The sequence below is a fragment of the Cherax quadricarinatus genome, chromosome 39 (assembly GCF_038502225.1).
Source record: "Cherax quadricarinatus isolate ZL_2023a chromosome 39, ASM3850222v1, whole genome shotgun sequence".
Classification (NCBI taxonomy): Eukaryota; Metazoa; Arthropoda; class Malacostraca; order Decapoda; family Parastacidae; genus Cherax; species Cherax quadricarinatus.
Genome location: NC_091330.1, coordinates 8,659,044 through 8,683,001, shown reverse-complemented (window position 1 = coordinate 8,683,001; position 23,958 = coordinate 8,659,044). Strand labels below are relative to the sequence as shown.

Sequence of the window (23,958 nt, the reverse complement as noted above, 5' to 3'; positions counted from 1 at the left end):
CCAGTGAGAAAGATGCGGTGGTGATGACAACCAGTGAGAAAGATGCGGTGGTGATGACAACCAGTGAGAAATATGCGGTGGTGATGACCACCCGTGAGAAATATGCGGTGGTGATGACAACCAGTGAGAAAGATGCGGTGGTGATGACAACCAGTGAGAAAGATGCGGTGATGACAACCATTGAGAAATGTGCGGTGGTGATGACAACCAGTGAGAAATATGCGGTGGTGATGACCAGTGAGAAAGATGCGGTGATGACAACTAGTGAGAAAGATGCGGTGGTGATGACAACCAGTGAGAAAGATGCGGTGGTGATGACAACCAGTGAGAAAGATGCGGTGGTGATGACAACCAGTGAGAAAGATGCGGTGGTGATGACAACCAGTGAGAAAGATGCGGTGGTGATGACAACCAGTGAGAAAGATGCGGTGGTCATGACAACCAGTGAGAAAGATGCGGTGGTCATGACAACCAGTGAGAAAGATGCGGTGATGACAACCAGTGAGAAATATGCGGTGGTGATAACCAGTGAGAAAGATGCGGTGGTGATGACAACCAATGAGAAAGATGCGGTGATGATGACAACCAGTGAGAAAGATGTGATGACAACCAGTGAGAAAGATGCGGTGGTGATGAGAAATGAGAAAGATGCTGTGGCGATAAGAACCAGTGAGAGATGCGGTGATGACAACCAGTGAGAAAGATGCGGTGGTGATGAGAAAGATGTGATGACAACCAGTGAGAAATATGCGGTGGTGATGACAATCAGTGAGAAAGATGTGATGACAACCAGTGAGAAAGATGCGGTGGTGATGAGAACCAATGAGAAAGATGTGATGAAAATGACAAAAGAAAGATGCGGTGGTGATGAGAACCAATGAGAAAGATGCGGTGGTGCAATAAACATGCACACAGAATACACATACAAATAAACAGACCAGTGTTACCGACATGCAAAGCATGCAGAGTCATGGAGAAGATTATCAGAAGAGTGGTGGAGCACCAAGAAAGGAATGAGCTTATCAGCGACAGCCAGCACTGTTTCAGGGACGGGAAATCCTGTGTCACAAACCTACTGGAGTTCTACGAGGAAAGACTGAGGGCCCTGAATCTGCACTCTCTCGAAAGACGTAGAATTAGGGAGAATATGATCGAGGTGTATAAATGGAAAACAGGAATAAATAAAGGGGATGTAAATAGCGTGCTGAAAATTTCCAGCCAAGACAGGACTCGCAGCAATGGTTTCAAGTTGGAAAAATTCAGATTCAGGAAGGATATAGGAAAGCACTGCTTTGGTAATAGAGTTGTGGATGAGTGGAACAAACTCCCGAGTACAGTTATTCAGGCTAAAATGTTGTGTACTTTTAAAACTAGGTTAGATAAATACATGAGTGGGTGTGAGTTGGACCTGACTAGCTTGTGCTGCTGGGTCTGGTGCCGTGCTCCTTCCTTGAGTGGAGGTGGCCAGACTGGGTGGGTCATTGGGCTAATCTGGAGGGGTGGGTCATTGGGCTAATCCGGGGGAAGGGAAATGGACCTGCTTCGCATTGGTCAGTAGACCTGTTGCAGTGTTCCTTCTTTCTTAAGTTCTCATGAGTGACAGCAGTAAGACAAGAGAGAGGGGTGGGTAGATGGCATTTTCTTGGACTGTAAGAAGGCGTTTGACGAAGCTTCACACAAGAGATTAGTGCATAAGCTGGAGGGCCAAGCAGGTATAACAGGGAAGGCACTGCAATGTCAGGAAGACATCAGCGAGTCATGGTACGTGACGAGGTGTCAGAGTGGGCGCCTGTAACGAGCGGGGTTCCACAGGGGTCAGTCTTAGGACCGGTGCTGTTTCTGGTACATATGAACGACATGACGGAAGGAATAGACTCAGAAGTGTCCCTGTTTGCAGATGATGTGCAGTTGATGAGAAGAATTCAATCGAACGAGGACCGGGAGGAATTACAAAGGGATCTGGAAAGGCTGCAGGCCTGGTCCAGCAACTGGCTCCTGGAGTTCAACCCCACCAGGTACAAAGTCATGAAGATTGGGGAAGGGTAAAGAAGACCACAGACAGAGTATAGTCTAGGGGGCCAGATACTACAAACCTCACTCAAGGAAAAGGATCTTGGGGTGAGTATAACACCAGGCACATCTCCTGAGGCTCACAACCAAATAACTGCTGCAGCATATGGGCGCCTAGCAAACCTCAGAATAGTATTCCGACATCTCAATAAGGAATCGTTCAGGGCCCTGTACACTGTGTATGTCAGGCCTATATTGGAGTATGCAGCACCAGTTTGGAATCCACACCTAGACAAGCACGTAAGATTAGATTAGATTTTGCTACCGAAGTTGCTAGTTTATTGTGCACCCCATATCCATCCTTTGGACGGTAGCGCAAAAGCATATGGATACACAAAGTGCCTAGGAAGTAGGCCCCAAAAAGGGTTACAAGTGTACATTTGGATTTATATCTACAGTTCACTTATCTATTACAAGGAAATTTAGGAAATTTGCTTAGTATATCTGGTATCTTACTTTAATTAACAAGATATCTTGACATGTCACATAGGTTATTCTACTGTCTATCTCTATATTCCTCAATAAGCGGACAATTAAGCACATAGTGTTCAAGACACTGACCGTATGCCTGATCACATAATTTGCATTTAGTCTGATTATCATGTGTGTGTTTCCCAAACTGCCTAAGTACTTGTAACCAAGCCTCAGCCTGGCCACTACAACATCAGTCAGTGTTTACATTGCAAGTTGCTCCATTACATACTTATCTACGTTCATGTTATCATAGTGGGTTATAGATCTGCTCAGACTTTAATTGCATTCCTATAAAAGCACGTAAGGAAATTTAAAGAAAGTGTAAAGGTTTGCAACGAGACTAGTCCCGGAGCTAAGGGGTATGTCCTACGAGGAGAGGTTAAGGGAAATCGACCTGATGACAAAGGAGGACAGGAGAGATAGGGGAGGGACATGATAACGACATATACAATACTGAGAGGAAATGAAAACGTGGACAGAGACAGGATGTTCCAGAGATGAGACACAGCAACAAGAGGTCACAATTAGAAGATGAAGACTCAGATGAATCACAGGGATGCTAGGAAGCATTTCTTCAATCACGGAGTTTTCAGGAAGTGGAATAGTTTGGGAAGTGATGTAGTGGAGGCAGGATCCATACATAGCTTTAAGAAGAGGTATGATAAAGCTCATGGAACAGGAAGTGACCTAGTAGCGACCAGTGAAGGGGCGGGGCCAGGAGCTGTGAATCGACCCCTGCAACCACAAATAGGTGAGTACACACAGTACAATCATTATCACGACCAGTACGTCTCCTGAAGGATACCTGAAGGATTTTTTTTGCGTAATTAAATGTGACCTCACTAACTGTATGACGTACAAAGAAGAGAGATGTGATAGTGAAAGGAAAGCTGTGGAGGAGAGATGCGAGAAGTATTTTAAGAGGACGAATGTGGTCACAAATAGAAGAGTAAGAGGAAGGAAGGGGAAAAAAGAGGAGGCAAGTCAGAAAGGTGAGGATAGAGCCGTAGTTAGTGGGTAACAGTGCTGTTGATGGTTATGGCAAGGAGGTGGGACCAGCCTGGGAATGGGCGTATACAACTACGAATAGGGAAGAGGAAAGGAAAAATGGGGGAAGTGGGGAATGGGGGGAAGTGTGAAAGAGTGTAACTGGGCAGGGTGGGAGGTCGAGAGGGGATTTACCTGTGATTAACCTGTGACCTGTGTCTTCCCTACTCCCGCGTGCCGGCCCTAGGGCAGACCTCCCTGTTGCCAGGGTGTTGCTGCTGCTGTTGGCAGCCCGCCGGCCCACATATCCATGACAACCTGGTTGATCTGACACAACGCAAACGTAGTGGTCTAATTTCCTCTTGAATGCTTCTACACTACTTCCAGCAATATTTCTGACATCTGCTGATAGCAGGTTGAAAAGTCTAGGCCCACGGATGCTGATACAGTGCTCTCGTACTGTACCCGTCGTTCCTACTTTTCACTCCAGTACGTTGTTAATGTGCAGATTAGGAAGTAGGCCCTCCAGTATCTTCTAGGTGCATATTATCGCATATATCTCTTCCCTTTCATAAAGTACATTGCTAAAACTTTGATTTCCCAATAGTTTAAATGTTTTGTACATGTATGATATATAATACCGACAAGATGAAGAATTAGACACGCGTGCAACATCTGGGTATCTTTACTGTAGACATTTCGCCATCCAGTGGCCTTATCAATACAAAGACAAAATTGGACGACAACAGAACTATATAAAATAAGATGAAATCAGCTTATGTGATTTACTGGTTCTATATAGGTAGTAAACACACAGTATTTCCTCAACCCTTAGCAGTACTACAAGCAAGAAAGCACAAGTTATCTGAATGTTATCAACACTCGTCTTATTTCTCTGGTTGTGAACGTTCAAACTGTCCGGACCTCTCAGTGTCCTGGCTTCCTCAGCACTTGCTGTTATGTTCTTTAAAAGACAGGTCTTTTACATGTTCTGTTTGTTTTATGGGTTCACCCTCCTGTTCCTTGATCTTTCCATAGCTGAGCAACTGGAATTTGTCCCCATTAAACATGCTCTTATTTTCTAACACTCACTGGAGGGTTCGGTTAGGTAAGGTTCGTCAGGAAACAGGAAAAGCGTTTCCTGACGCTGGTCTTAGTCATATGATGGACCGCCACTGAATCTTTACGTCGTCTGACCGAGGCCTTCCGCTGGCTTACCGGTCCACCCTTTTAAAAATTATGGCTATAATTATAACCATTAGCTTTTTTATTGGAAGACTGTTTAAATCTTGTAATTTTTCAATGTCCTCTATTGGGGTGCCTCTCGTGTTAATGGTTCCGGGCATCATTGTCCCCGTGGCCCGGTCTCAGACCAGACCAAGAACAATTAGAGACATGAAAACCATGAAGAAATACAAAGGGAATTAAAGATATATGTATACTGAATGCAAGAACTTCATAAGATACACGGCCAACACAGATACACACACACACGTGTACCCCTAACAACAATATTCAATACATCTATCGAAACAGAGAGATTGCCTGAGGCATGGAAGACAGCAAATGTAGTCCCAATCTTTAAAAAAGGAGACAGACATGAAGCATTAAACTACAGACCAGTGTCACTGACATGTATAGTATGCAAAATCATGGAGAAGATTATCAGGAGAAGAGTGGTGGAACACCTAGAAAGGAACGATCTCATCAACAGCAGCCAACATGGTTTCAGGGACGGGAAATCCTGTGTCACAAACCTACTGGAGTTCTATGACATGGTGACAGCAGTATGACAAGAGAGAGAGGGGTGGGTGGATTGCATTTTCTTGGACTGCAAGAAGGCGTTTGACACAGTACCACACAAGAGATTAGTGCAAAAAGTGGAGGACCAAGCAGGGATAACAGGGAAGGCACTACAATGGATCAGGGAATACTTGTCAGGAAGACAGCAGCGAGTAATGGTACGTGGCGAGGTGTCAGAGTGGGCACCTGTGACCAGCGGGGTCCCACAGGGGTCAGTCCTAGGACCAGTGCTGTTTCTGGTATTTGTGAACGACATGACGGAAGGAATAGACTCCGATGTGTCCCTGATTGCAGATAACGTGAAGTTGATGAGAAGAATTCATTCGATCGAAGACCAGGCAGAACTACAAAGGGATATGGACAGGCTTTAGACCTGGTCCAGCAATTGGCTCCTGGAGTTCAATCCCACCAAGTGCAAAGTCATGAAGATTGGGGAAGGGCAAAGAAGACCGCAGACGGAGTACAGTCAAGGGTGCCAGAGACTACAAACCTCCCTCAAGGAAAAAGATCTTGGGGTGAGTATAACACCAGGCATATCTCCTGAAGCGCACATCAACCAAATAACTGCTGCAGCATATGGGCGCCTGGCAAACCTTTGAACAGCATTCCGACATCTTAATAAGGAATCGTTCAGGACCCTGTACACCGTGTACGCTAGGCCCATATTGGAGTATGCGGCACCAGTTTGGAACCCACACCTAGCCAAGCATGTTAAGAAACTAGAGAAAGTGCAAAGGTTTGCAACAAGTCTAGTCCCAGAGCTAAGAGGTATGTCCTTCGAGGAGAGGTTAAGGGAAATCAACCTGACGACACTGGAGGACAGGAGAGATAGGGGGACATGATAACGACTTACAAAATACTGAGAGGAATTGACAAGGTGGACAAAGACAGGATGTTCCAGAGATTGGACACAGCAACAAGGGGACCCAGTTGGAAGTTGAAGACACAGATGAATCACAGGGATGTTAGGAAGTATTTCTTCAGCCACAGAGTAGTCAGGAAGTGGAATAGTTTGGGAAGCGATGTCGTGGAGGCAGGATCCATACACAGCTTTAAGCAGAGGTACGATAAAGCTCACGGTTCAGGGAGAGTGACCTAGTAGCGACCAGTGAAGAGGCGGGGCCAGGAGCTTGGACTCGACCCCTGCAACCTCAAGTAGGTGAGTACAGACACACACACATACACACACACACGAAGCGGGGCCAGAAGCTATGAATAGACCCCTGCACCCACAAATAGGCGAGTACACACACAAAAGATCCATCAATCAGACCAGAGCGCAAAACATTTAACAGGTTTCTGTTTCACAGTGGTCTAACAGGCCGGTGGTGCTGCCCTGGAGGGTTGGTGTCCACGAGTTCAGCGTCGTTAAAGCACCAGCAGCACCAGCACTGGCACCAGCAGCACCAGCACTGGCACCAGCAGCACCAGCACTGGCACCAGCAGCACCAGCACTGGCACCAGCAGCACCAGCACTGGCACCTGCAGCACCAGCACTGGCACCAGCAGCACCAGCACTGGCACCAGCAGCAGTCAACACCCACATCGTCCTCGTGTGAGGGTGAATGGGACAAGAGGGAGAGCAGGAAATACAAGGGAAATAGAGCACACTAGATACTGTGCACGGCAGAGCCATCACCAGTGTGAGGCAGCAGACAAACAAGGCCGACAGAGGAAACAGGCGAACAATGAAGATACAAGAAGCAGACAAACTAGGTAGACACAGGCAGCATAAAAACTAGGTAGACAGGCAGAAGAGGAAGTATGAAAACACAGGAAGCAGACGAATAAGTTAGACACAGGATTTACAGTAATTTCTGCGACGCGCTAAACCCTTACCGCTATAGAAAAAATTTACTTTCAGAGTCAGGCTTCCTAGATAAGGGTAAGGAGCCGTCCGTTGTCTGTCCGAATATTCCGTCAACAGAGGCAATATCTGGAAGGGGCCGCAGGGAGGAGCGCTCATCCCCGAACCATCCATAGATATACGTAAACATTAAACAGACGACTGGAAGAGGAACAACAGTCACAGTACCGCTACTGGAAGAATTCACAATTAATTAACCCAACACTTACAGGTAGAGAGAGAGAGAGAGATGAAACTCGAGATGAGATTTTCCGTCAGTCCTGGACCAACTGTGACTTGCTTCACGAAGGAGCAAAGCTTCATTAAATATTCCGTCTCTAAATTGTAGATTATTTGTAGATTCGGTAAGTGGGAGCTCAAGGTATGTGTGTGTTCGTTATGGTGTGGCAGGGTATGTCAGGTGCTGGGGCAGAGCGAGGCATGACAGGGTGAAGCAGGGCATGGTGAGGCAGGGCAAGGTGAGGCTGGGCGTGACAGTATCCACAGGTAATCAATAGAGGCTAGTGTGATGAACATTAGTAAGGCCACAGTGGTACTGGTGTGTGTGGCAGCAGCAGACTTCCTGTCCACTCTTCTCATACAACACACACACACACACACACACACACACACACACACACACACACACACACACAGCTTTAAGAAGAGATATGATAAAGCTCGTGGAGCAGGGAGAGAGTGAACCTAGCAGCGACCAGTAAAGAGGCGGGACCAGGAGCTATGATTCGACCCCTACAACCACAATTAGGTGAATATAATTAGGCAAGTACACACCCGAGACTGTTCAACTGCCTCCCAGCACACATAAGGGGGATTACCAACAGACCCCTGGCAGTCTTCAAGCTGGCACTGGACAAGCACCTAAAGTCAGTTCCTGATCAGCCGGGCTGTGGCTCGTACGTTGGTTTGCGTGCAGCCAGCAGCAACAGCCTGGTTGATCAGGCTCTGATCCACCAGGCGGCCTGGTCACAGACCGGGCCGCGGGGGCGTTGACCCCCGGAACTCTCTCCAGGTAAACTCCAGGTAAACACAGTGGATAGGGAGAGAATGTTTCAGAGATGGAACACAGCAACAAGGGGACACAGCAACAAGGGGACACAGCAACAAGGGGACACAGCAACAAGGGGACACAGCAACAAGGGGTCACAGCAACAAGGGTCACAGCAACAAGGGGACACAGCAACAAGGGGTCACAGCAACAAGGGGCCACAGCAACAAGGGGCCACAGCAACAAGGGGCCACAGCAACAAGGGGTCACAGCAACAAGGGGTCACAGCAACAAGGGGACACAGCAACAAGGGGTCACAGCAACAAGGGGACACAGCAACAAGGGGACACAGCAACAAGGGGACACAGCAACAAGGGGACACAGCAACAAGGGGACACAGCAACAAGGGGACACAGCAACAAGGGGACACAGCAACAAGGGGTCACAGCATGCTACAAGGGGACACAGCAACAAGGGGTCACAGCAACAAGAGGTCACAGCAACAAGGGGACACAGCAACAAGGGGTCACAGCAACAAGGGGTCACAGTAACAAAGGGTCACAGCAACAAGGGGTCACAGCAACAAGGGGTCACAGCAACAAGGGGTCACAGCAACAAGGGGACACAGCAACAAGGGGACACAGCAACAAGGGGCCACAGCAACAAGGGGCCACAGCAACAAGGGGTCACAGCAACAAGGGGTCACAGCAACAAGGGGTCACAGCAACAAGGGGTCACAGCAACAAGGTGTCACAGCAACAAGGGGTCACAGCAACAAGGGGTCACAGCAACAAGGGGTCACAGCAACAAGGGGACGCAGCAACAAGGGGACGTAGCAACAAGGGGACACAGCAACAAGGGGACACAGCAACAAGGGGTCACAGCAACAAGGGGACACAGCAACAAGGGGTCACAGCAACAAGGGGACACAGCAACAAGGGGTCACAGCAACAAGGGGACACAGCAACAAGGGGTCACAGCAACAAGAGGTCACAGCAACAAGGGGACACAGCAACAAGGGGTCACAGTAACAAGGGGACAGCAACAAAGGGTCACAGCAACAAGGGGTCACAGCAACAAGGGGTCACAGCAACAAGGGGTCACAGCAACAAGGGGTCACAGCAACAAGGGGACACAGCAACAAGGGGACACAGCAACAAGGGGACACAACAACAAGGGGACACAGCAACAAGGGGACACAGCAACAAGGGGACACAGCAACAAGGGGACACAGCAACAAGGGGACACAGCAACAAGGGGACACAGCAACAAGGGTTCACAGCAACAAGGGGACACAGCAACAAGGGGTCACAGCAACAAGGGGACACAGTAACAAGGGGACACAGCAACAAAGGGACACAGCAACAAGGGGACACAGCAACAAGGGGACACAGCAACAAGGGGTCACAGCAACAAGGGGTCACAGCAACAAGGGGTCACAGCAACAAGGGGTCACAACTGGAAGTTGAAAACTTAGATAAGTCACATAGATGTCAGGAAATATTTCTACAGAGTCGTCAGGAAGCGGAACAAAGTGGAGAGTGATGTAGTGAAGGCAAGATTCATGCACTGCTTTAAGAAGAAGTTCGATAAAGCTCATGGATAAGTGGACCTAGTAGCGACCAGCGAAGAAGCGGGGCTAGAGACTATGAATCGACCCCTGCAACCACAAATTAGTAAGTACACACACGGAAGTTGAAAACTTAGATGAGTCACGGAGATGTTAGAAATATTTCTTCAGCCTTTGAGTAGTCAGAATGAAGTAGTAGAGACAGGATCCATACATGACTTTAAGAAGAGGTACGATTATGGCTCTCGAAGCCAGGAAAGGGAAACTAGTAGCGACCACCGAAGTGGCGGGGCCAGGAACTGTGACTCGACCCCTGCAAACCACATATTGGTGAGTACACGAAGACTATTATTATTAATTATCATCATCATCGCCATCATTATTCAGGGGAGAGCCAAAAATCCTCAGGGGTTATATGGAGCCTCGGATTTGTGAGGTAATCAGGTTTGATGCGAGGAAGGGGAGGATAGTTCAAATTCCGTAGATCAAGATCCCTTCTCTAGTATCAAGACGTCCCTCTAATAAGAGAAATACGGCAGAAGAGTAGCGAGGTAATCTTGCCGTGTGTGTGTGTGTGTGTGTGTGTGTGTGTGTGTGTGTGTGTGTGTGTGTGTGTGTGTGTGTGTGTGTGTGTGTGTGTGTGGTGTGTGTGTGTGGTGTGTGTGGTGTGTGTGTGTGTGTGGTGTGTGTGTGTGTGTGGTGTGTGGTGTGTGTGTGGCGTGTGTGTGTGTGTGTGTGTGGTGTGTGTGTGTGTGTGTGTGTGTGTGTGTGTGTGTGTGTGTGTGTGTGTGTGGTGTGTGGTGTGTGTGTGTGTGTGTGTGTGTGTGTGTGTGTGTGTGTGTGTGTGTGTGTGTGTTTGTATGTGTGTTTGTATGTGTGTTTGTATGTGTGTTTGTATGTGTGTGTGTTAATTAAAATAATACACTTCCAATACACTACGTCATCTTACAAGGCTCCATGGTGAAACTTAAGACGTATATTGACTTTACTTTCCTGTGCGGCGGCGGCAGCGTTGGCGGCGGCGGCCAGAGGTTACGAAGGCATCTGTCCTTTTAACGAGGTCTCAGCACGCACTATGTTTAATAATTATGTACGTATCTACGTACACACAAAAACACAAGCGCGCACACAGTGCATTCTCTCTCTCTCTCTCTCTCTCTCTCTCTCTCTCTCTCTCTCTCTCTCTCTCTCTCTCTCTCTCTCTCTCTCTCTCTCTCTCTCTCTCTGTCTCTCTCTCTCTCTCTCTCTCTCTCTCTCTCTCTCTCTCTCTCTCTCTCTAATGGTAATGAAGTTTCGTCAATGTTTATATTTTATCAGCTGACTTGGTCCTCTTTAATATTCAGTGGTTAACGGCGGCAGTCACGCAGTTGTCCTGGTCACTCGCTCATGTTACTGTCCTGCCACACTGTCTACCTCTATCCTAGCATATGCAATACCTCCAGGGTAAGGAGCACCCCTGAAATTAGTAATGATGGGAAATCCCTTTTAAATGAAGAATGTATCTGGAGTAGGGAACACTTCTGGAATAGGGAACTACAAAAGGTTAGCAACACACAAGAATATGGTCACCTCTGATTGAATTCAGGTTTAGCGTAAGACCCACAGTCTGAGATCCCTGGCTTAATTTAAGAAGCACTATGGCTAGAAATCCCAGCCTTTTAAGACCGTGGCTTGAAGCCCCTAGCTTAAGACATCCCTGGTTTGAGACCCTTGATTTGATTCCCTCGGGAAGGTTAAGTCTATAAAGCACACACTGGAGGAGATGGTCTCACCTCGTTGGTGTTCCAGCGGTGGCGCTGGGTGGGGATGTGGTCAGCCCGGGGGATACTCTCCAGGTTCTCTGGTAGACGGATCTTCTCACAGTCTGAAACAAACAATACACTCGTTAGGACCTTCTCATAGTCTGTAACAAATAAACAGCACATTCTTTAGGATCTTCTCACAGTCTCACACAAACAACACTCTACAAATAGGCACACCCATCAGTTGGCTCCGGTAGTTACGACTTTGGCCCTGGCAAATACAATAGAAAAATACGCGAATTGCCCCAAACATTCCATAACTCGTAAATTGAAAATCAAAACCTAGACGCCCTCTGCGTCGGTCCTGGACCCTTATCAAACAGATGTTGCACATATGTCTTAATTTCATCTTGTCGGTATTATATACCATTCTTACACAACTTGTCAGACACTGCAACATCATGGAATCTTGATTCTGAGGACATGTCCATAACCTTCACGACTACGACAACTAACCCATCTCTTTGGGAAGGACCTACTTCCACTGGGGAATCCCGCCTTCCAGTGACTATGCCCTCATCTGCTACACCTGACGTTACTATATAAGCGCCAGGCTCCTTTCTTCTGCTTCAGAATCTCCACGACTATGGTGCTCTTCGCACCTACTCCTAGGTTGAGGGACTGATTACCTCATCTTCTGTACATAGTTCTACTGTCTTCAAGTTATGTCCTAGAATTTGTATTGATAAAGCCACTGGATGGCGAAACGTCTACAATAAAGATAAACAGATGTTGCACATGTGTCTTAATTTCATCTTGTCGGTATTATATACCATTCTTACACAAATCATTCTCAATTTAATGTGGGGTTCAGGACTGGCTGAAACGTCGTCCATTTGTTGACTGTGAACTGCTCTAGCCAAAATGTTGCGAAATTATATTCTACCATAACTCAAGAAATACTTGGGATTACATAACACACGAAGCTGATAGCAATGTTGCACATACATGATACATGTCATTTCAGCGGGACAATATTTTTTCTCAGGTAGCGCTGTATACTGGAGGTACAAGAGGAGCGCTGGTAAGCATTACCTGGAGGTTGCATCCGCCTCCTCCCGTCAAAGAATAGTTGTGTTATTGCCATGCAAGAATGCAACGAAGCATGCAATTAGAAAGTTGAGAGGCGAGTCCTCGGCACAACTTCCACCTGAGGGTTACCTGAAGACTATTAAGGAAAGGAGTTCATTGCCCCCTGGCCCCAGGCCACACGCGTTTACTCATCAACCAGACTGTTGGTGCTAGCCGCACGCAGTCCATAAAGTATACACCACAACTCGGCTGATCAGGAATGGGAGTGACCTGACGTTGACGTTGACGAAGAGCTTTTTTCCGAGGAATTACGAGCTAACCTCTTCTTTCTGGGATCAAACCTGACTATGTCATTTCTCAGACGTTGTGTCATCATTACGGCAACAACAAAAACAAAAAATCTATTTTTATTATTAAATTATTATTATTACCATCAGCACTACACATTCTTTTATTTTCTTTACTCACACGAGCCTTCCTTGTTACTCTCACCTGTCCTTAATATACCAGTGTCCAACACACACACACACACACACACACACACACGCAGTAGGGACAGCGAGCAGGCTAGTCACGCCGTCGGTGCTCCGGGGATTTAAGTGTTTTTGAGGGCTACAAGTGTTCTGCAAGGGTTGCTAAGTGTGTCAGGGTAGTCAACAATCCTAGAAGTGGTTTTTTTTTTAATTGCCTGAGCCACACAAGTGTGGGGAGAGCCACAATTTTGAAAGTGATCTGGAAAATAAAAGCGTTGTGGCGCAGGCTAGTGTGAAGGCGGCGTTGCCAAGTGTCACCCAAGATTTTAATAAAGTGAAACAATAGTGTGACCAGTGAAAGAAATACAGTGAATAGGGTACATTATTAACGAGAAGAAATTGAGGTGGATCTAGCCAGGACGTACATCGAGCTGGATCTATCCAGGACGTCACATCGACCTGGACAATCTACACTGCTACAGCTGCAATACAAGTACTGTATCACCTATGAGTGGTTGTTTGGGTGTGGGGTCCAGGTTCCAATTTAACCGCCAAGCTGAATGTGAATGGTCTAACTCTCATAGCACGATAAAGAATAGGCACTCAAGTATTCAATAAGGTTTAGCAAATGGTAATCCATTGAACAAGGCGATTAAGTCACTATAAGCAGGTGATATAGGCAACACTGCAAGGGAGTCAGGTCACATAGGTTGTGGACACAAGGACAACTGAGAATCTACATTACACTCCAAGCACAAGCCACCTACTTTTCAGACACATAATAAACCCACACATAATTACACACACACACACACACACACACACACACACACACACACACACACACACACACACACACACACACACACACACACACATACACACACATACACACATACACACACACACACACACATACACACCCCCCCCACACACACACACACACACACACACACATACACACACCCACATACACACACACACACACACACACACACACACACACACACACACACACACACAGGAGCTAGGACTCGACCCCTGCAACCACAAATAGGTGAGTACACACACACGCACACACACACACTGTAAGTGCGGTAAATCCCAGGAGGTTGGTCAGGTCACAAGAAGGTGTGGGCAGCCAAGGACCACTGAGACTTACCTTAAAGCACAAGCCACCTACCTTTCAGTACATAATAAACCCACACATAATTCCACACACAATTACACACAAAATTACACACTCACACACACACACACACACACACACCAGGAGCTCGGACTCGACCCCCGCAACCTCAACTAGGTGAGTACATATCCAGACACACACACACTCCCCCCTCACCACCGACATCTCACTACTTCCCCTGATCCATCACCTCCCTCGATCACCCTCCCCTCCCCCGTTCACCCCAAACCCTCCCCACCCCTCCCCACTCAGCTCCCAAATAGCCACAGTTCCTCCACTACTTCCCCCCCCCCCACACTCTGACACACACACTACTAACCTAACATACAGAACTACATAGGTTTCCCACTCTGAGGCAATCAGGATAAAACAAAAATGGGTTGCCAGAGAGCAACAAGAAAAACCAAGGGACAGGAGGAGGAAAATGCAAAGGAAGATTGGGCAGCAGAGCTCATAAAAAGGGATCATGAATGGGAAAAGAAACTAGAAGAACTTAGCATGAGAATGGAAGAGAGGATAGATATGGAAAGCAGGAAGTGGGAGGTGCATGTCAAAACAGCAGAAGCTAGGATACAGAGTTTAGAAGAGGAACTGAAAAATCTGAAACAGCATAAAGAACTAAAGAACATTTTGGGATTGACATCAGAGACTGCTACCTCAGCCACAAATAAGGGGACTGTAGGGAAAGAAGGGGCACAACTGCATGGAGATGCTCCATCAGAGGAGACTGTAGCAAATGAAAGAGCTAAGCTTTATGTGGAGGCCCTAACAGACAACAACAGAGCCCAAGGAAAGCTGAGAAGGGAAAATGACAGGCCACTGAGCCCAAGTACATTAGCCAGTGAAACTGATGAAAGGAAAGCTGCAGTGGAGGAAACCAAATTAAATGAGGGGATACACAGGGATATGCAGTGGGAGAATGAAAGGGTGAGGTCAGTCTTTGTGTATGGGCTCCAGGAAGTCGAAGGGGAAACATATGAAGCAAGAAAACAAGGGGAAAAAAAAAGCAATTGAAAGCATCATGAAAGCAATAGGAGAAGACGATATGACCCAGCTGGAAAATTTTCGGAGAATAGGGGGGTTTGTAAAAAAAAGAACCCGGCCAGTGAGAGTGACCTTCAAGGCAGAAGCGACTCGGACCAGGATACTGCAGGAGAAAGCACGATTAAGGGACATGACGGCATACAGGAGGGTGTATCTCGACCGCGACAGAACACAAGAAGAAAGGAAGAAACTGAGAGAGATGGTACAAAGGCGAAAGGAGGAAAGAGAGGGGATGGAGAAGACAGACAGGAGATCCCAGACCCAGGAAGAAGATCTAATACAGCCTCCTTCACAACTTTCTATAGAAGCCTCCCAACCAGGTCAACCCCAGTGCAACCAAACACTCTAAATCAAAACACCCATGTCACATCCAATGCCCCCACCCACTACATTACAAACTTCACCCCCACAGCAACAACCCATAGTTCCTTACCAGGTCTCCCACTTCCCCAACCCCAATATACTTCCCAGACCACAGTCTTAGAAAAGAAGTTGAAGGTGTGGTATACAAATGCAGATGGAATAACAAACAAGTATGAGGAGTGGCACGAAAGAATCAAAGAGACATCCCCAGACATAATAGCACTCACAGAAACAAAACTCACCAGAATAATAACAGATTCAATCTTTCCATCCGGATATCAAATCTTCAGGAAAGACAGAGGGAGGAGAGGGGGAGGAGGAGTTGCACTGCTCATTAGAAACCAGTGGGGTTTTGAGAAAATGGAAGGAATGGATGGCATGGGCGAAAGGGACTACTTAGTAGGAACAATCCAGTCTGAGGGACATAAGGTGATAATTGCAGTAATGTACAACCCACCACAGAACTGCAGGAGGCCAAGAGAAGAATACGATGAGAGCAACAGAGCAATGATCAACACACTAGCCGAGGTGGCCAGGAGAGCACACATGGGGGGAGCAAAGTTACTAGTTATGGGTGATTTCAATCACAAGGAGATTGACTGGGAAAACCTGGAGCCCCATGGGGGTCCCGAAACATGGAGAGCCAAGATGATGGATGTGGTACTGGAGAACCTCATGCATCAACATGTTAGAGACACTACCAGAGAGAGAGGAGAGGATGAACCAGCAAGGTTGGACCTTGTATTCACCATGAGTAGTTCGGACATCGAGGGTATCATGTATGAAAGGCCCCTGGGAGCTAGTGATCATGTGGTTCTGTGCTTCGACTACATAGTTGAGCTCCAAGTGGAGAGAGTAGCAGGAATAGGCTGGGAAAAACCAAACTACAAAAGGGGGAACTACTCAGGCATGAGGAACTTCCTTCAAGACATTCAGTGGGAGAGGGAACTGACAGGAAAACCAGTACAAGAAATGATGGACTATGTAGCAACAAAATGCAAGGAGGCAGAGGAGAGGTTTGTTCCCAAGGGAAACAGAAATAATGGGAAGAACAGAACGAGTCCTTGGTTCACCCAAACGTGTAGGGAGGCAAAAACTAGGTGTAATAGAGAATGGAAAAGGTACAGAAGACAGAGAACTCAGGAAAATAAAGAAATCAGCCGAAGAGCCAGAAACGAATATGCACAGATAAGAAGGGAGGCTCAGAGACAATATGAAAATGACATAGCATCAAAAGTAAAGACTGACCCGAAGCTGTTGTACAGCCACATCAGGAGGAAAACAACAGTCAAGGACCAGGTAATCAGACTGAGGAAGGGTGATGGGGAATTCACAAGAAACGACCGAGAGGTATGTCAGGAGCTCAACACAAGATTTAAAGAGGTATTTACAGTGGAAACCAGTAGGACTCCAAGAAATCAGAACAGGGGGGCACACCAGCAAGTGCTGGATGAGGTACATATAACCAAGGAGGAGGTGAAGAAGCTGCTATGCGAACTTGACACCTCAAAGGCAGTGGGACCAGACAACATCTCTCCATGGGTCCTTAAAGAGGGAGCAGAGATATTGTGTGAGCCATTAACAAAGATCTTCAACACATCATTTGAAACTGGGCAACTCCCTGAGGTATGGAAAATGGCAAATGTAGTCCCAATTTTTAAAAAGGGAGACAGACATGAGGCACTAAACTACAGACCTGTATCTCTAACGTGTATAGTATGCAAGGTCATGGAGAAGATCATCAGGAGGAGAGTGGTGGGGCACCTGGAAAGAAACAAGTGTATAATTGACAACCAGCACGGTTTCAGGGAAGGAAAATCCTGTGTCACAAACCTACTAGAGTTTTATGACAAGGTGACAGAAGTAAGACAAGAGAGAGAGGGGTGGATCGACTGCGTATTTTTGGACTGCAAGAAGGCTTTCGACACAGTTCCTCACAAGAGGTTACTGCAAAAGCTAGAGGACCAGGCACACATAACAGGAAAGGCACTGCAATGGATCAGAGAATATCTGACAGGGAGGAAACAACGAGTCATGGTACGCGACGAGGTGTCAGAGTGGGCGCCTGTGACAAGCGGGGTTCCACAGGGGTCAGTCCTAGGACCTGTGCTGTTCTTGGTATACGTGAACGACATAACGGAAGGGATAGACTCAGAAGTGTCCTTGTTTGCAGACGATGTGAAGTTAATGAGAAGAATCGAATCGGACGAGGATCAGGCAGGACTACAAAGAGATCTGGACAGGCTACAAGCCTGGTCCAGCAACTGGCTCCTAGAATTTAACCCTGCCAAATGCAAAGTCATGAAGATTGGGGAAGGGCAAAGAAGACCGCAGACACAATATAGTTTAGATGGCCAAAGACTGCAAACCTCACTAAAGGAAAAAGATCTGGGGGTGAGTATAACACCGAGCATATCTCCTGAGGCGCACATCAATCAGATAACTGCTGCAGCATACGGGCGCCTGGCAAACCTACGGATAGCGTTCCGATACCTCAGTAAGGATTCGTTTAAGACTCTGTACACCATCTACGTCAGGCCCATACTGGAGTATGCAGCACCAGTTTGGAATCCACACCTAGTCAAGCACGTCAAGAAATTAGAGAAAGTGCAAAGGTTTGCAACAAGACTAGTCCCAGAGCTACGGGGATTGTCCTATGAAGAAAGGTTGAGGGAAATCGGCCTGACGACACTGGAGGCCAGGAGGGTCAGGGGAGACATGATAACGACATATAAAATACTGCGCGGAATAGACGAGGTGGACAAAGACGGGATGTTCCAGAGATGGGACACAGACACAAGAGGTCACAATTGGAAGTTGAAGACTCAGATGAATCAAAGGGATGTTAGGAAGTATTTCTTCAGTCATAGAGTAGTCAGGCCATGGAATAGCCTAGAAAGTGATGTGGTGGAGGCAGGAACCATACATAGTTTTAAGGCGAGGTATGATAGAGCTCATGGGGCAGGGAGAGAGAGGACCTAGTAGCAATCAGCGAAGAGGCGGGGCCAGGAGCTGTGACTCGACCCCTGCAACCACAAATAGGTGAGTACACACACACACACACACACACACACACACACACACACAATACCTTTGATATAAGACAACTAGCAGAGATCTGGACAACAGGGAATGCAGTTCCAACAGTTACATGGAGACAGAGAGGAAGCGTTGAACCTTCCACCAGCGTCACTGACACGCATACTATTTTAACTAATGGAGACGATAATGAGGAGAACTGAAAGTGAGTGGAACAAATTCTCGGGACGAGAGAATTTTGTGAAGCTTTAAGAGACGCACGAGTTTCCTTAGTCTCCTAATATCATGCTTATTTTTCCCTATTATCTACCATGTCCATAATTAGTATCGCATTTGCTTTGTCTGCTTTCGTAAGGTGAAGTCTAGGATATTTCTTAATTCATGGTATAACTTAACAGATCTTTTAGGACAACTGTGTTGCAGAGGTCTGATCTTTGCTCAGACTTCTGCAACACAAATGTCCCCAAAGATTTGTTAAGTTATACCATGAATTAAGGAAAGACAGAAAGCGAATGCGATAGTAATTATGGACAAGGTAGAGTAAAGGGAAAAATAACATTAAAAAACAGGGGAACTGACGTGCCCCCTAAATATGGGTTGAACGGGTGTGGGTGAGTGAGAGTTGGACTTGCTTAAAATGGCACAGTAGGCTTACTGAAGTGTTCCTTCGGTCTTATGTTTTTAACAATAGCCTTGTGTTCCGTGGCGCTCTACGGAGCCCCTGTTGGTCCGTAGGGCCATTGTGGTCCGTGAAACCCCAGGGGGCTCAAAGCCCTCTTGGTCCGTGAGGACTCTTGGCAATCTATAAGGGCCCCTTGGAGATTCGTGAGGAGCCCCTATGAATCCTTAGAGGTCCTAGGTGCTTCGTAGTGTCACCGAGGTTCTCAGGTGCTCCGTCGTGTCCCTCTGGTGGTCCGAGGCCCTCTGGTGGTCCGAGGCCCTCTGGTGGTCCGAGGCCCTCTGGTAGTCCCTGAGGCCCTCTGGTAGTCCCTGAGGCCCTCTGGTAGTCCCTGAGGCCCTCTGATGGTCCCTGAGGCCCTCTGATGGTCCCTGAGGCCCTCTGATGGTCCCTGAGGTCCCAGCCCCAGCAAGACTACAATAAGCGTGCTCCAAATATTAGTTTGTTTAGCGAGGAGGTGGAAAGATGGCAACGAGAGCCGTAAAATGCAGATAGTGGGAATACTGCCCGATTCCCAGAGGCCATGAATACTCCCGAGAGAGGCGCATCAACAGGCAAAGTGCTACAACCATACCACCGCCTGCAGTTATGGCGCCTTGCTTCTGCACGCACGCAGGCACGCACACACACACAGGTCAAATAAACGCACACACTTGACGTGTGTTATGTCCGCCATCAGGTACATGGCCCCAACGTGGAGCCCACCACGTCCAACACTGTGGTATACCTGTGACCGGTTTCCAGAGTGTTCCTACTCCTGCAAACCGGCCTAAACCAGGGCTTTTCTGTCGCTTGACTAGTCAACCAGGCTGTTGCTTCTCTTCAGTGTTCTCTTACTGTGCCTATGGCGCCCCTACTGCTCACTGAACATATTTCAGGTTTCCTCCCACATCTCTCACTCCAGTGTGTATTGTTAGGGTTGCAAGCAGGTTTGGGACCAGGCTCTCAAGTATCCTCCATATATATATGTATCTCTACTCCGCTCCAGAGAGCAGAGAAGGAACTTATAAAGGCTCAACGCTGGGCCCCAGGAGTAGAAAAACTCTCGAAACTCATCAAAGGTGTATCAAAGGCAAAGGCAGCTTCAATTCCCTTGTCCAAAAGCCCTTCACCAGTATCCAGGAACGCCCCTTGAAGGGAACCCACAACTAGAAGAAAGGGACCCACAACTAGAAGAAGGGAGCTGGAATAGCAAGGAATAAAGATAGGAGAGACACATGAGTGAAGGAGACAATGGAGGTGTTGGTAATATGACGGCTGCTCACACTTACACTCATACATATGGATACCAGCTGCCACATATACACACACAATCTCATACCACCCACACTTACTACACATGCATATTGCTTCTCGTGGGAGGATGCGCGCGCGCGCGCACGCGCGCGCACACACACACACACACACACACACACACACATTTTACAAGCACGTTACAGAGAAACAATGCTGCAAGGAAAATGATTTCCTTCACTGTGTGTGTGTGTGTGTGTGTGTGTGTGTGTGTGTGTGTGTGTGTGTGTGTGTGTGTGTGTGTGTGTGTGTGTGTGTACTCACCTAGTTGTACTCACCTAGTTGAGGTTGTGGGGATCGAGTCCGAGCTCCTGGCCCCGCCTCTTCACTGATCGCTACTAGGTCACTCTCTCTGAACCGTGAGCTTTATCATACCTCTGCTTAAAGCTATGTATGGATCCTGCCTCCACTACATCGCTTCCCAAACTATTCCACTTACTGACTACTCTGTGGCTGAAGAAATACTTCCTAACATCCCTGTGATTCATCTGTGTCTTCAACTTCCAACTGAGTCCCCTTGTTACTGTGTCCAATCTCTGGAACATCCTGTCTTTGTGTGTGTGTGTGTGTGTGTACTCACCTAGTTGTACTCACCTAGGTGTGGTTGCAGGGTTCGAGTCACAACTCCTGGCCCCGTCTCTTCACTGGCCGCTGTGTGTGTGTGTGTGTGTGTGTGTGTGTGTGTGTGTGTGTTACAAAGGGGAGAGCGCCAAACCTGCGAGGATCATACAGTGCCTTAAGGAATGGGAGATAATCAGGTTAGAGCCAATATGAAGAAAAGATGGATCCAGTTCCTTTGATGAAGAACCCTGTACGACCACCCAGGCACCTCCCCTCAGAGGCAAGTACCAGAAACACATACCTAGATATTTCTTAAGAAGTATATAAGCATTTCTTAAGAAACATTCCAATTCAGGCAGTTAAGTTATGGACATTTTCTGGGAAGTACTAATACCGAAAATTTAAAAAATAAGAAAGTGAAAAATCAGTGAAGCGAATAAAATTCCGCCACGTGTGAGCAATAATTCCGCCACGTGTAAGCAACAATTCCGCCACGTGTGAGTAACAATTCCGCCACGTGTGAGTAACAATTCCGCCACGTGTGAGCAATAATTCCCTCCATGAACCACTACAATCCCACAATTCTAAGTGCACCTTTATAGCTAATTGCAAATTTCAATCTACGATTTAAGTCGTCCACTTGTGGAAGAAAGGCAAATGTTGTTGCTCGAGGACATAATGCAATGTTGCAACAAGACCGCGAGTCTATAGCAAGAGGTTCTTGAGAAACGCGACAATTGCACGTTCAACATAATGCAGTGCTATGGACCACATGATATGCAACAATGCAGTGCTAGGGACCACTACATATTCAACATAATGAAGTGCTAGAAACCACATGATATGCAACATAACAGCAATAGGGACCACCACATGATACGCAACATAACAGTGCTAGGGACCACCACATGATATGCAACATAAGTGATAGGGACCACCACATAATATGCAACATAACAGTGACAGGGACCACCACCAGATATGCAACATAACAGTGCTAGGGACCACCACATGATATGCAACATAACAGTGCTAGGGACCACCACATGATATGCAACATAACAATCCTAGAGACCAACACATGTAACGTTACTTCAAGGTTGAGGGACTTAACTACCTTATATTTACCTCTCCAATATTTATGTCATCTCTGTATTAGACCGAAGAAGCCTGTTGAGGAGCCGAAAACTTCCGACACTAAAGACACGCAACTGTTGCACAGCCTTGGTTCAAGCAACACTATGCCAGTAGCCAGACAAAGATTAGTAAGAAAACCTTCAGCAGTGTCTATGTAACTCTGCGCCTAAGCCTACTTCATGAGGTGGCTTGCTGAAGCCACCTCATGACGTCCAACATGAACACTGTCGTAAAACACATAATAACCCACGTTTTACCTCATGAATCATGCAAATTGATTCTTTTTACACTGTTATTATATCAGTAGCCGCTGTGACTAGTGCTTGTAACAGCTGCCTGGTTACACCTGTGTTCCGGAGCATGTGTATCTTGTCAATCTTGCCACCAGCAGACGCTGGATCGAGTACACACTCCTTGAGTTGAATAACCAACACGATTTCATAATAATAATAACGTTAATAATAAAAATAAGCTTAATAATAATAATAATAATAATAATAATAATAATAATAATAATAATAATAAGAGAGCAGTAAGTGGCAGTGCTTGGTGCTTCAACTCGTACTTTCAATGCATCATTGGTTTTCAACAAGTACGCCAGGACCAATGAATTTACTTATTAACTGCATATTTTACGTACGTGTACGTTCAATACCTGAAACGTTAATTAACTTATTTATCGCGGACTGAATCGCCTATACCCGAATTCTATAAACGGGGAGGAGACTGGCTTGGTTACCTTTGATATACTTTTGGTGGGATTCGAGAATTTTCCTACACTGGCAATCTGGCCCTGAGTCTGGTCTAGATGATCCAGTTTCCTCTTGAAGACTTGTACACTTGTTCCAACAATTTCTTATATCTTCTGGGACTAAGGATGTTGATACAATATTCTCTTGTTTTGCCCCTGCCTTTCACTGGGTTTATTTTACATTTTCAACCATATCTCTCACTCCAGTATGTTGTTACAGTAGTGTGCAGATTTAGAACTAGGCTCTCAAGTACCTTCCACGTAATCTGAATGCTTTATTGGCTCTATGTAGGGGGTAAACGATCTGATACCTCCTCTGCCCTGAACGGGGCCGCCAACAATAATAATACTTTGAGAGAGCACAAGTAATTTGAACAGTGTAATTATTAGTATTATCTCACTTGTTTTGAAAGTTCTCAATATCCACCCTGGTTGTCGTGACATTTGACTTAGCGTGTTCTTTGAAAAACAAAATACAGATCAGTTGTCATTAGTACTCCCAGGTCTTTCACGTGTTCCTGTCGCTCTATTCCTTAATCTTCTTGCGTTTTACATACAGTATCCCCTTTTGAGTTCTTCATTCTTTGTTTATATCTTGTAATTTGTCAGTGTCTTCTACCGAGGTGATTTTTCATCCTTATCTTGGTATCAAATGATGATTCGAAACTGTGGCGAGAGTTTTTATCTATGTCTGCTGTGAGGATAAGAGACGCCAGGACTGTGCCACCCAGTACTGATTTTTTTTTTTTTTTACTTTTCTAATGCTGGATTTTGATCTATTTACTATTAGTACTACCCTTTGTGTACTGTCAGAAAGACGAATATCCGTTTGCCTG

General features: G+C 46.6%; 1 protein-coding gene across 5 annotated transcripts in view; it reads right to left on the bottom strand.

Moving 5' to 3' along the window:
- Positions 1-23,958, bottom strand: part of Camta (Calmodulin-binding transcription activator) — an 891,447-nt gene that overhangs the window by 210,081 nt on the left and 657,408 nt on the right. For all 5 annotated transcript variants that reach the window (XM_070092342.1, XM_070092341.1, XM_053787510.2 and 2 more), the window contains one exon: positions 11,532-11,623. In XM_070092342.1, the coding sequence (XP_069948443.1) occupies positions 11,532-11,623 (92 nt within the window). The remainder of the gene's footprint in view (positions 1-11,531; positions 11,624-23,958) is intronic.